A 14754-nucleotide genomic window follows, 5' to 3' on the forward strand; every position below is an offset into this window, starting at 1 on the left:
GCACTGTAGGAATTCTATGCTATACTTCCCGCTGCCTCGGCAAAGCAGCCAGCATAATTAAGGACCCCACGCACCCGGACATTCTCTCTTTCACCTCCTTCCGTCGGGAAAAAGATACAAACGTCTGAGGTCACGTTCCAACCGACTCAAGAACAGCTTCTTCACTGCTGCTGTCAGACTTTTGAATGGACTTATCTTGCATTAAGTTGATCTTTCTGTACACCCTAGTTATGACTGTAACACTACATTCTGCACTCTCTCCTTTCCTTCTCTATGAGCGGTATGCTTTGTCTGTATAGCACGCAAGAAACAATACTTTTCACTGTACGTTAATACATGTGACAATAATAAATCAAAATCTATGATTCTATTCTATGATATTCGAAAAGTAAAAATGTGAAGGGCTACGAGGAGAAGGCAGAGGAATTGCTTCAGGTAAATTACTCTTTCAGAGAGCTAGCACAGATAAGAGGAGCCGAATGGCCCTCCTGGTTGTGCTGGAACCACTCTGGAGTTGAGGGAAGATGCTCAACTCTGCAGGTTGGGGAGGAGGGCTAGTCCCGCCTTCCTTTCATTCTGATTGGATGGGGCGAGGAGACGTGAGGGCAATAGCGTCCTGTGGTTGGCCGATATTCCTGTCAGTCAGCAGCCCCTCCCCTCCCTGCCTGCCGTCTGGCGTCGGTTGCCTGGGGGGGAGCTATGGTAACCTGGCGCTAACCTTAAAGAAAGGCTTCGTTAAACATGGCCATCTACGAAATCTATTCGCACCCGTCGCTAGTCCGCTACAAAACAAGCGTTTTCACCAAAGCCACGCTGTTCTTGCTGATAGTTTTGGCCCTCACGTACATCCCGCCGCTTTTGGTTGCTTACAGGAGTCATGGTGAGAGATTTATTTTAATCCAAGGATGGACCATTAGGCCTAGTTAGCTGGTAACTTTGGAGCACTTAAAATGACTCTATAAATGAAAATAATTTCTCAGGAATGCTGGAATTCAGAATCAGGTCGATTTAATGTGTATTATTGCTGCTGCAATGGATGGGGAGAGGAAGGGGAAGGTTCATTAGGATTTGTCGACACTGATAGATTGTGGATGGGCAGAATAGTCTTATCATCACTGAAGTTGAGGATCGAAAGCATGACTACAAACGCGGTTCTGGATTAAAATCAACCAACACTGGTATTATCTGTATTCTGGTCTACTTAATAATTTCTCCATTTATTTATTTTCAAAAGTGTTCATGAAGCTATTGCAAGTTGTGATCATGTTATGTTTGTGAAGGGAATGCTTACGACAATTGTTTAGGACCTCGGTGAGACCACATCTGGAGGACTCTATATTTTCGCATCCCTACCTAAGAAATGTTATATTTACCTGGACAGAATATGACAGAAGTTCAAGAGACTGATTCCTGGGTTGAGGGGATTATGGCATGAGGAATGATTGATACACTGGGCCAGTATTCCTTGGAATTTAAAAGAATGAGAGGGGACCTCATTGAAATTCTTAAGAGATATGGAAGGGTAGAAGCTGGGAGGATGATTCCCCCTGGCTGGTAAGTCTAGAACTGTGGGATCACAAACTCAGAATAATGGGTTGACTATGTGGTTTTGTGTCGAGGAGAAATTATATTTCACGCAAAGGGTTTTGGACCTTTGGAATTCTCTACTCCAGAGAGCTGTGAATGCTAAGTTGTTGACTATATTTGAAAGAAAAAAAAGAAAGGCTTTCATTTATGTAGTGCTTTTTTTGGAAGTCTCAAAATGCTTTACAACTAATGAAGTACTTTTCCAATGTAGTCACTATTGTAGGAAACAAGACAGAAATGTTTAGATATTTGGATATTAAGGTATATGTGCGGCATGGTGGCACAGTGGGCCCCTGGTGCGTCAGCGCCAGGAACCCGGGCTCGATGCCAGCTTTGGGTAATTATCTGTGTGGAGTTTGTTCTTTTCGTGTCTGCGTGGGTTTCCTCTGGTTGCTGTGGTTTTCTCCCAGAGTCCAAAGATGTGCAGTTTAGGTGGATTGGCCATGATAAATGTGCGGGGTTATAGGGATAGGGCAGGCGAGGGGCCTGTAAGATGCTCTTTCAGGGAGTCGGTGCTGACTTGATGGGCTGAATGGCCTCTTTTTGCACCGTAGGTATTCTATATAGGGTGGTGTAGGAAGGTAAAATTGAAAAGGAATATCAACCGTGATCTGGGTTTAATCTCAGTTGTTCTGGGTTTAATATCAGTTGTTTGGGTTTAATCTCAGTTGTTTGGGTTTAATCTCAGTTGTTTGGGTTTAATATCAGTTGTTAATATCAGGGATTTGTTCCCAGGAGCAGGCTGAGGGTAAGAGAGTGGGTTTTCTGACTTTAATTAATTATTTATTTTTTTGTTTCCTTACACTCTTATTAACTTTTCACTGTCTTACTTGACATAAAGTGTCCAGTATGAGTGTGAAACCAGTGTGTTGTTCCCAGTGTAGGATGTGGGAGGTCCTGGAGGCATCTGGCCTCCCGGACATCCACATCTGTGAGGGGTGTGTCGAGCTGCGGTTCCTGAGGGACCGTGTTAGGGAGCTGGAACTGCAGCTCGAGGATCTTAGGCTGATGAGGGAGAATGAGGAGGTGATAGACAAGAGCTATCATCAGGTGGTCACACCAGGGCAACGGGAGGAGGCCAAGTGGGTGATGGCCAGGAAGGGTAAGGCTAGGGTGGTTGAGAGCACCCCAGTGGATTTGCCCCTGCACAACAAGTACTCCTGCTTGAGTACTGCTGGGGGGGACAGCCCGCCTGGGGGAAGCAGCAGTGGCCGTGTCTCCGGAGTGGAGTCCAGCCCTGTAACTCAGAGGGCTAAGGAAAAGAGGAGGAAGGCGGTATTAATCGGGGACTCGATGGTGAAGGGGACAGACAGGCGTTTCTGCGGAGGTAGGCGGGATTCTCGCATGGTGGTCTGCCTCCCTGGGGCCGGGATCCAGGATGTCGCTAGTCGCGTCCCGGAAATCCTGAGGTGGGAGGGAGAGGGGCCTGAGGTAACGGTACATATTGGTACCGCTGATGTGGGTAGGAAGGGAGAAGGGGTCATGAAAAGGGAGTACAGGGAATTAGGGAGACAGCTGAGAAAGAGGAAAGCAAAGGTAGTAATCTCAGGATTACTGCCTGTGCCACGGGAAGGTGAGGGCAGGAATGGAGTGAGGTGGAAGATGAATGTGTGGCTGAGGGACTGGTGCAGGGGGCAGGGATTCAGGTTGCTGGACCATTGGGACCTCTTTAGGGGCAGGGGTGATCTGTATACAAAAAACGGGTGGAACTTGAATCACACGGGGACCAATATCCTGGCCGGTAGGTTGGCTAAAGTTACTGGGGAGAATTTAAACTAGATAGGTTGGGGGGAGGGGAGCTAGAAGAGTTGACTAGGATCAAGGAACTAATTGATGGGGTGGAGGATGCAGGGGTAAGGGGAATTACAAAATTAATGGTAGAGGAGAGGGTGCAAGTGAATGAAGGCGGTAATTTAGATAAGGGAGTAGAAGGAGAGGGTGTTCGCGACTCATCAAAGCGGGTCCAGATAAAAGCTGGAATAAGGACACTTTGCCTGAATGCACGAAGCATTCGGAACAAGGTATATGAGTTGATGGTGCAAATCAGCACGAGTGGGTACGATCTAGTGGCCATTACAGAAACGTGGCTGAAAGGTGACCAGGACTGGGAGATGAATATCCAGGGGTATCAGGCGTTTAGGAAGAATAGACAGGAAGGAAAAGGTGGTGGGGTCGCGCTATTAATAAGAGATAATATCAGGGTAGTACTGAGGGATGACATAGGCTCTGAGGAACAAAACGTGGAATCGTTATGGGTAGAGATGAGGAATAGTAGAGGGAGAAAGACACTAGTAGGTGTGGTATATAGGCCCCCAAATAATAATGTTGAGGTGGGGAGGGCTATAAACAAGCAGATAAGGGATGCGTGTAAAAACGGAACGGCAATAATCATGGGGGACTTCAACATGCACATTGACTGGCAGACTCAAGTCGGTAAGGGTGGAATGGAGGAAGAGTTCTTAGAATGCTGTCGGGATAGTTTCCTTGAACAGCATGTTACGGAACCGACGAGGGAACGAGCTATTTTGGATCTGGTATTGTGTAACGAGGTAGGTAGAATTAAGGATCTTATTGTGAAGGACCCTCTTGGGTCTAGTGACCACAATATGGTCGAATTTCTGATTCAGATGGAAGAGGAGAAAGTTTGGTCCCAAACCAGTGTCCTGTGTTTGAACAGAGGGAAATATGATAGGATGAGGGATGAATTGGCTAAGGTAGACTGGGAGAGCAGGCTGGCAGGTAGGATAGCTGAGGAACAGTGGAGGATTTTTAAGGAGATCCTTTTCAGTTCTCAGCAAAAATATATTCCAGCAAAAAACAAGGATTGTAAGAAAAGGGAGAACCAGCCGTGGATAACGAAGGAAATAAAGGAGAGTATTAAAATAAAAACAGCTGCGTACAGAGTGGCCAAAAATAGTGGAGAAACAAGTGATTGGGAAAAATTTAAGAAACAACAAAGAGAGACTAAGAAAGCGATAAAGAAAGGAAGGATAGACTATGAAGCTAGGCTAGCAATTAATATAAAAAATGATAGTAAAAGTTTTTATAAATATATAAAAAGGAATAGAGTGGCTAGAGTGAATGTTGGACCCTTGGAGGACGAGAGGGGGGAGTTAATAGTGGGAAATGAGGATATGGGTGAGTCTTTAAATAAGTTTTTTGTGTCGGTCTTCACGGTGGAGGACACAAATAGTTTGCCAAATATTAACGATAGAGGGTTGGCAGCAGGAGAAATACTTAATACAATTAATGTAACCAGAGAGGCAGTGCTGGGTAGACTAATGGGACTGAAGGTGGACAAGTCCCCGGGTCCGGATGGAATGCATCCCAGGGTATTGAAAGAAATGTCAGAGGTAATAGTGGATGCGTTAGTGATTATTTATCAAAACTCGTTGCATTCTGGGGTAGTGCCGGTTGATTGGAAAACGGCTAATGTTACGCCGCTGTTTAAAAAAGGAAGGAGACAAAAGGCGGGTAACTATAGGCCGGTCAGCTTAACGTCTGTAGTAGGGAAAATGCTGGAATCCATTATTAAAGAGGAGATAGCAGGGCATCTGGATAGAAATGGTTCGATCAATCAGACGCAGCATGGATTCATGAGGGGAAAGTCGTGCTTGACGAACATGTTGGATTTTTATGAAGATGTGACTAGGGCGGTTGATGGAGGAGAACCGGTGGATGCGGTGTTTTTGGATTTCCAAAAGGCGTTTGATAAGGTGCCCCATAAAAGGCTACTGAAGAAGATTAGGGCACACGGAGTTGGGGGTAGTGTGTTAAAGTGGATTGGGGACTGGCTATCCGACAGGAAGCAAAGAGTCGGGATAAATGGGTGTTTTTCCGGTTGGAGGAAGGTAACTAGTGGCGTGCCGCAGGGATCGGTACTCGGGCCGCAACTATTTACCATTTATATAGATGATCTGGAGGAGGGGACGGAGTGTAGGGTAACGAAGTTTGCAGACGACACAAAGATAAGTGGAAAAGTGAATCGTGTGGAGGACGGAGAAGATCTGCAGAGAGATTTGGACAGGCTGAGTGAGTGGGCGAGGATATGGCAAATGGAGTATAACGTTGAGAAATGCGAGGTTATACACTTTGGAGGAAATAATAACAAATGGGATTACTATCTCAATGGAAACAAATTAAAACATGCTACCGTGCAAAGGGACCTGGGGGTCCTTGTGCATGAGACGCAAAAGCCCAGTCTGCAGGTACAACAGGTGATCAAGAAGGCAAATGGGATGTTGGCCTATATTGCGAAGGGGATAGAATATAAAAGCAGGGATGTCTTGATGCACCTGTACAGGGCATTGGTGAGGCCGCAGCTGGAATACTGTGTGCAGTATTGGTCCCCTTATATGAGGAAGGATATATTGGCATTGGAGGGAGTGCAGAGAAGGTTCACCAGGTTGATACCGGAGATGAGGGGTTTGGATTATGAGGAGAGGCTGAGGAGATTGGGTTTGTACTCGTTGGAGTTTAGAAGGATGAGGGGGGATCTTATGGAGACTTATAAGATAATGCGGGGGCTGGATAGGGTGGAGGCGGAGAGATTCTTTCCACTTAGTAAGGAAGTTAAAACTAGAGGACACAGCCTCAAAATAAAGGGGGGTCGGTTTAAGACAGAGTTGAGGAGGAACTTCTTCTCCCAGAGGGTGGTGAATCTCTGGAATTCTCTGCCCACTGAGGTGGTGGAGGCTACCTCGCTGAATATGTTTAAAGCGCGGATGGATGGATTCCTGATCGGTAAGGGAATTAAGGGTTATGGGGATCAGGCGGGTAAGTGGTACTGATCCACGTCAGATCAGCCATGATCTTATTGAATGGCGGGGCAGGCTCGAGGGGCTAGATGGCCTACTCCTGCTCCTATTTCTTATGTTCTTATGTTCTTATGTTCTTATCTCTTGAATGGCAGAGCAGGCTCAAAGAACAATGAGTGACTCCTGCTCCTAATTCCTATGTTGTGTTCTGTTTGGTATTTTCCAGGTCTGGGTACAGACTTGAGAGCAATTGTTTGAATTTGAATGCATTTCACAGCTGCATGTTGTGAGAGAGAATTTTACAGCTAGTGATAAAAACCGTCAGTATGCAATCAGTGAGTCAACCCAAATATGGAAGGAATGTTCCTCTGAAATTGGAAGGTCATAGTAGTTTTTAAAATTGACATTCAAAATGGCTAAATCTGGGGATATGACTAGGCTGTATCTCAAGAATTTGAGATAGACATAGATAGGGAAATTGTCTCACCTTGTCATGTCAGCAGCCTTTGATATGGTTGACCACACCATCTTCCTCCAAGCATACTCCACCATCATCCAGTTAGGTGGTTACATTGCTTGGTTACATTTTTAACTATCTAATTGTAGCTAGAAAATTACTTGAAATAATTTCTCCTCCTGCTCCCATACCCTCCTATTTTTCATCTACATGCTGCCATTTGGTGACAGTATTTGTAAATTCGGTACCAATTTCTGCAATTATGCTGACGAAATGCGGCTGTACCTCAGGACCATCCTTCGACTCTTTCTAAATTTCCAGACTGCTTGTCTGACATCTAGTACTTGATGGGAAGAAATTCCTTCCAACTAATTTTGGAAAGACTGAAGCCATTGTCTTCAGTTCTCACTGTAAACTCTGTTCCCTAGCTACCAATTCCATACCCCTCTCTAGCAACTGTCTGAGGCTGAACCAGACTGTCCACATCCTTGGTCTCATATTTGACTCCAAGATGAGCTTCTGATACATGACTGCGCCATTACTAAGACTACCTATTTCTAGCTCCGAACATTGCGCCTCCCATACTCTACCCTCAGAAAACTCTGCTACCTCTATCCTAATTTGCACCATCACCCCTGTGTTCGCAGAATTACTTCGGCTTTTCCTAAGCAACGCTTCAATCTTAAATTCTCAACCCTGTGCTCAAGTCCCTCCATGGCCTTGCCCTCCCTATTGAACCTCCTCCAGCATTACGATCCTCCAAGGTATCTGCATTTTCTCAAATCCTGGCCTTTTCAGCATCCTTGATTTTAATTGGTCCACCATGTCTTTAGCTGAGTCAAAGCCTAAAGCTCTAAAATTCTGGGGCACCAGTGATGGAATTCTTGATGTGACGAAGAAAACTGGCGGAGCTTTGTGAATATGGCACAGCATTACCGGAAATGCTGAGAGACCATTTAGTGTGCGGCATAAATGATCTAGCAACCCAAAGAAGGCATTTGACATAGCTAAACTTAGATTTTAAAAAAGCCACAGAGCTGGCCTTAGCTCGGGAGAATGCAGAGAAAGGGGCCCAAGAGCTGCAAGGATCTTTATATAGTAACATCCAGGCGAGCCCCCTACTGCAGAGCCAGGTCCCCAGTTGAACATACTCATGAAACATGGTCTTGGGCGAGGAAAAACGACCAAGCAAAGAAACCAGGAAATTCCAACACTGGCCAAGAGAGAGTTCCACAGTTTAGGGAGTGGCCAGCACAATAGCATTGAGCATGCAGCCCGCTCCAAGCAAGGTTTTCAAAATAAACAGAGAGTGCAACGCCCATATCGAAGTGTAGTATCGACGTGCTGTGCTTGGTTGAAGTCATTAGGTTACATTTTAGATTCATTTGAAGCAATTTTTAAAAGCAATATCTCAGCCTTTTGGCTATGATGCAAATGAGATCAAGCCTTGGAGGAGGAGCTATGCCTACTCCAATCAGCTTGGATCATGTAGCTCAAGCCCAAAACAGGAGGTGAGAGCCCTGTCTTGTCAGCTTGGATCGGGAATGTTTCAACTTGTTGAGACTCTGAATTGGACTTGATTTGATTGAATTGGAATAAAAACAAAAAAAAAAGAGCGAAGCCACCCCAAAACAGAATGTACCAGATTAGTCAGGCTGAAGAGGAGGAACTAGCATTACTAAATTGCATCAACTCACCAAAGGTCGCCCCAATACAGATACAGCTCCAAGTGAATGGACCCCATTGAATATGGAAGTGGATACTGGAGCAGCAGTATCTATTGTAGGGGATCGTGAATTTAGCAGAATACAATTGGGTATCTCTACACTCAAGTTGCAGGACACCAAGCCAAGATTGGCAACTTACACAAGAGAGCCATTACGAGTAGTAGGGACCACTGTAACCCCAGTCACATATGGGCAACAAACGGTTTGACTCCTGTTAATAGTGGTACAAGGGCCAAGCCCCAGCCTTTTGGGAAGGTTACAAAAAATCCAGTTGGGTTGGAGGAAAATTTTCCAACTGAGCACTGGAAATTTTTATGAGGTAATAGGAAAGTACCCAGAGGTTTTCAAGACAGGCCTTGGAAAATAAAAGGGGTCAAGGCAAACATTTATGTAGATCCAGATGCTCAACTGAGATTTTTTAAGGCAAAACCAGTTCCAAGGGAATAGGGGAGATCCTAAATGAATACTTTGCATCGGTATTCACGAAAGAGAGGGACGTGTTAACCGGGAGTGTCTTGGAGGGAGGTGTTGACCGGTTAGAGAAAATCTCCATTACAAGGGAAGAAGTGTTAGGTTTTTTAGGGAACATTAAAACTGACAAAGCCCCAGGGCCTGATGGAATCTATCCTAGACTGCACAGGGAGACGAGAGATGAAATTGCTGGGCCTCTGATGGAAATCTTTGTCGCGTCTTTGGACACAGGTGAGGTCCCTGAGGATTGGAGGATAGCGAATGTGGTCCCGTTGTTTAAGAAGGGTAGCAGGGATAACCCGGGAAATTATAGGCCGATGAGCTTGACGTCCGTGGTAGGGAAGTTGTTGGAGAGGATTCTTAGAGATAGGATGTATGTGCATTTAGAACGGAACAATCTCAGTAGTGACAGATGACATGGTTTTGTAAGAGGGAGGTCGTGCCTTACAAATTTGGTGGAGTTTTTTGAGGAAGTGACAAAAACGGTTGACGAAGGAAGGGCCGTGGATGTCGTCCATATGGATTTCAGTAAGGCATTTGACAAAGTCCCACATGGCAGGTTGGTTAAGAAGGTTAAGGCTCATGGGATACAAGGAGAAGTGGCTAGATGGGTGGAGAACTGGCTTGGCCATAGGAGACAGAGGGTAGCGGTCGAAGGGTCTTTTTCCAGCTGGAGGTCTGTGACCAGTGGTGTTCCACAGGGCTCTGTACTGGGACCTCTGCTATTTGTGATATATATAAATGATTTGGAAGAAGGTGTTTGTGGATGACACGAAGATCGCTGGACTTGCGGATAGCGATGAGCATTGTCGGGCAATACAGCAGGATATAGATAGGCTGGAAAATTGGGTGGAGAGGTGGCAGATGGAATTTAATCCGGATAAATGCGAAGTGATGCATTTTGGAAGAAATAATGTAGGGAGGAGTTATACAATAAATGGCAGAGCCATCAAGGGTATAGAAACACAGAGGGACCTAGGTGTGCAAGACCACAAATCCTTGAAGGTGGCAACACAGGTGGAGAAGGTGGTGAAGAAGGCATATGGTATGCTTGCCTTTATAGGACGGGGTATAGAGTATAAAAGCTGGAGTCTGATGTTGCAGCTATATAGAACGCTGGTTAGGCCACATTTGGAGTACTGCGTCCAGTTCTGGTCGCCCCACTACCAGAAGGACGTGGAGGCGTTAGAGAGAGGGCAGAGAAGGTTTACCAGGATGTTGCCTGGTATGGAGGATCTTAGCTATGAGGAGAGATTGGGTAAACTGGGGTTGTTCTCCCTGGAAAGACGGAGAATGAGGGGCGATCTAATAGAGGTGTACAAGATTATGAAGGGTATAGATAGGGTGAACGGTGGGAAGCTTTTTCCCAGATCAGAAGTGACGATCACGAGGGGTCACGGGCTCAAGGTGAGAGGGCGAAATATAACTCAGATATTAGAGGGATGTTTTTCACACACAGGGTGGTGGGGGCCTGGAATGCGCTGCCAAGTAGGGTGGTGGAGGCAGACACGCTGACATCGTTTAAGACTTACCTGGATAGTCACATGAGCAGCCTGGGAATGGAGGGATACAAACGATTGGTCTAGTTTGACCAAGGAGCGGCACAGGCTTGGAGGGCCGAAGGACCTATTTCCTGTGCTGTACTGTTCTTTGTTCTTTATATGCGCTATGAGTGAAAGTGGAGACTGAACTACAGAGCTGGGGATAATTCGACTGGTACAATTTTCCAAGTGGGCCGCACTGGTAGTCCCGGTGTTAAAGCCAGACAACACAATCTGTCTTTGTGGTGATTGTAAGATGACGGTGAATAAAGCATCTCGTTTAGACAAATATCCAATGCCACGAATAGACGACGTCGATGCAAAGCTATCTGGATGAGTCATATATATCTCCAGTTAGAACTAGAAGAGTCACCAAGAAAGTATATGAAAGTAAACACGCACAAGGATTTATACAAATACACTCGCCTACCATTTGGGGTATCACCAGCGTGTGCCAAATTCCAAAGAGTAAAGGCAGGCATATTGCAGGGAATGCCCAGAGTGGTGGCAGTTTACCTAGACAATGTTCTAATAACAGGAGCCACTGTCAAGGAACACCATGAAAATCTGGCAGGAGCCTTACGATGGTTTTCGGTAGGCAGGGTCAAACTAAAAAGAAAAAAATGCATTTTCCAAGCAGTGGAGGTAACATATCTCAGATACAGGGTCGACAAAGACAGTCTACACCCAGTTGAGGAAAAGGTAAGAGGCACCAACACCAAGGAACACGGCGGAATGAAAATCATTCCTTGGCCTTGTAAATTATTATGGAAAGTTCATTCCAAACTTGGCGACCTTACTGGCGCCCCTACATATGTTGTTGAAAAAGCATCAGAAGTGGGCATGGAAAAAACCACAGGAGGATGCTTTCGTGAGGCTAAAATGCCAACTGCAGTCACACAGGGTGTTGACTCATTTCAAACTGGAAAGGACGTTGGTCATAACATACGACACCTCTTCTTACTGAGTAGGTGCAGCACTATCACACCGTTGGAACACTGTCTTAAGGACATTAGCCGATGCGGAAAGAAGGTTCGCACAAATAGAAAAAGAGGGTTTGGCAATGTCTTCACATTGAAGAAATTCCATCAATCTGTGGATAGTCGACACTTTACCATCATAACAGGTCACAAACCTCTGTTGGGCCTTTTTTCCGAGCACAAAATGAATCCTCCTATAGTGTCAGCCTGAATACAGCAATGGGACCTATTATTAGGCGCTTATGAGTATATCCTGGAATATAAACTTAAGAACACAAGAACGAGGAGCAGGAGTGGGTCATCTGGTCCCTCGTGCCTGCTCCACCATTCAATAAGATCACGGCTGATCTTTTCATGGACTCAGCTCCACTTACCCGCCAGCTCACCATAACTTTACTGTTCAAAAATCTATCTATCTTTTCCTTAAAAACGTTCAACAAGGTAGCCTCAACTGCTTCGCTGGGTAGGGAATTCCACAGATTCACAATCATTTGGGTGAAGAAGTTCCTCCTCAACTCAGTCCTAAATCTGCTCCTCCTTATTTTGAGGCTATACCCACTAGTTCTAGTTTTACCCGCCAGTGAAAACAACCTCCCTGCTTTAATCTTCTCTATTCCCTTCATAATTTTATATGTTTCTATAAGATCCCCCCCCCCCATTCTTCTAAATTCCAGTCTACTCAGTTTCTCCTCATAAGCCAACCCTCTCAACTCCGGAATCAATGTAGTGAATCTCCTCTGCACCCTCTTCAGTGTCCAGTACATCCCAGTAAGGAGACCAAAACTGTACACAGTACTCCAGGTGTGGCCTCACCAACACCTTATACAGTTGCAACATAACCTCCCTGTTTTTAAACTCCATCTCTCTAGCAATGAAGGACAAAATTCCATTTTCTTCTTAATTACCTGCTGCACTTCCAAACCAACTTTTTGCGATTCATGCACAAGGGCACCCAGGTCCCTCTGCACAGCAGTATGCTGCAATTTTTTACCATTTAAGTAATAGTCCATTTTAGTGTTATTCCTACCAAAATGGATTACTTCACATTTACTAACATTGTACTCCATCTGCAAGATCCTAGCCCACTCACTTAAACTATCTATATCCCTCTGCAGACTTTCAGTGTCCTCTGCACACTTTGCTCTACCACTCATCTTAGTGTCATCTGCGAACTTTGACACACTACACTTGGTCCCCAACTCCAAATCATCTATTTAAATTGTAAACAATTGCAGTCTCAGCTCTGATCCCTAAGGGACACCACTAATCACTGATCACCAACCAGAAAAACACCCATTTATCCCACTCTTTGCTTTCTGTTAGTTAAATAATCCTTTATCCATGCTAATATCTTACCTGTAAAGCCATGCACCTTTATCTTATGCAGCATGCCTTCTGGAAATCCAGATACACCACATCCAGTGGTTCTCTGTTGTCCACTGCGCTCCTAATGTCCTCAAAGAATTTCAGTAAATTAGTTAAACATGACCTGGGACACAAGCCTCTGACACAGACACTCTGAACCGCTTACCTTTGCCCGCAAGCTATCCGTCACCACCGAAAAATGGACGAAGTAGTGATGACATTAAATTTTATGGACACTTTGCCAATTTCGGCAAAATAAATAAAGACTTGGGCTCGAAACGACCCTATCCTGGCAAAACTAAGCCACGCGATATTAAATGGAGGAATGCAGGAATATCTGACACAAGACTTGAAGCCATATACAACAAAATACCCGGAATTAAACATAGAAGACGGCATTATCCTGTGGGGAGCCCAGGTAGTTATCCCACATCCCACTCAAAGGCCTATCCTTCAAGAACTGTATAATGGCCATCCAGATGTATCAAAAATGAAGATGTTAGCGAGAAGCTACATCTGGTGACATGGAAGTGATGGGGACGTAGAGAAAATGGTGAAAACATGTAGAATGTGCCAGAAAAACCAGAAAGCACCACGAGTAGCTTTCCTACATCCCTGGGAATGGCCAGGAAAGCCATGGCTTAGGATACATGTGGACATTGCAGGACCATTCATGGGCTCCATGTTTTTGTTGTTAATTGATGCCCATTCTAAGTGGATGGAGGTGCACTGGATGACGTCCACCACATCGCAAAACACGATAGAGGAACTACGATAATCTTTTAGTATCTATGGAATCCCAGAAGTTTTAATGACGGACAACGGAACCCCATTTACCTGCAGGGAATTTAAGACATTTATGGAAACAAATGGAATATGACATGTCCGCACAGCCCCTTACCATCCATCATCGAATGGACTAGTGGAATGAACTGTCCAAATTTTAAAAAGGGGGATGGAAAAAACAGACCAGGGGATCATTTTTTCTTTAGTTATAGAACGCTGCCACGTGTAACGACAGGTGTAGCCCCAGCCAACTTACTAATTGGCAGGTGCCTATGGACTAGGCTAAGCTTTACATTCCCGAACCTAAATAGAAGAGTAGAAGAGAAGCAAGAAGCCCAAAAAAGGGGCCGTGATAAAATAAAAGCAGATAGAATATTTTCGGAGAGAAACATGGTCTTAGTGTGAAATTTCAAAGGCAGCACGCAATGGACACCTGGAACAATTCTCTTCAAAGCAGGGCCAGTGTCCTACAAGGTAAAAGTTGGAGACACAGTACAAAGAAAACATGTGCCCTCCCAGCTAGTCCCAATTGCCTGCGTTTGGCCTATATCTCTCTAATCCTTTCCCATCCATGTACTTATCCATATGCTTTTTAAATGTTGCTATTGAACCTGCTTCAACCACTTTCTCTGGCAGCTCATTCCATGGATGCAACACCTTTTTTGTCACAAGGTTTCCCCTCCAGTCCCTTTTAAATCTTTCCCATCTTAACTTAAACCTATGTCCCCTAGTTTTCAATTTCCCTACCCTGGGAAAAAGACTGTGTTCATCCTAGCTATATCCCTCATGATTTTATACACCTCAATAAGATCACCCCCTCATTCTCCTACGTTCCAAGGAATAAAGCCCTGGCCTGGCCAACTGCTTCCTGTAACTCAGGCCCATTAGTCCTGGCAACATCCTCATAGATTTTCTCTGCACTCTTTCCAGTTTATCAATGTCTTTCCTACAGCACGGTGACCAAAACTGTACACAATACTCCAAGTGCGGCCTCACCAACGAGTTATACAACTGTGATATAATGTCCTAACTTCTATACTCAATGCCCTGACTGATGAAGGCCAGTGTGCTAAATGCCTTCTT

At 45.0% G+C, this 14754-nt stretch overlaps 1 protein-coding gene across 2 annotated transcripts in view; it reads left to right on the top strand.

Annotated features, from left to right (window-relative positions):
- Positions 1 to 661: 661 nt before the first annotated feature.
- The window catches only part of tmem231 (transmembrane protein 231), a 150906-nt gene continuing 136813 nt past the window's right edge, over positions 662 to 14754 (top strand). For both annotated transcript variants that reach the window (XM_078210673.1, XM_078210677.1), the window contains exon 1: positions 662 to 880. In XM_078210673.1, the coding sequence (XP_078066799.1) occupies positions 742 to 880 (139 nt within the window). In that variant the 5' untranslated portion in view covers positions 662 to 741. The remainder of the gene's footprint in view (positions 881 to 14754) is intronic.

This window comes from Mustelus asterias, chromosome 4, assembly GCF_964213995.1.
Source record: "Mustelus asterias chromosome 4, sMusAst1.hap1.1, whole genome shotgun sequence".
NCBI lineage: Eukaryota > Metazoa > Chordata > Chondrichthyes > Carcharhiniformes > Triakidae > Mustelus > Mustelus asterias.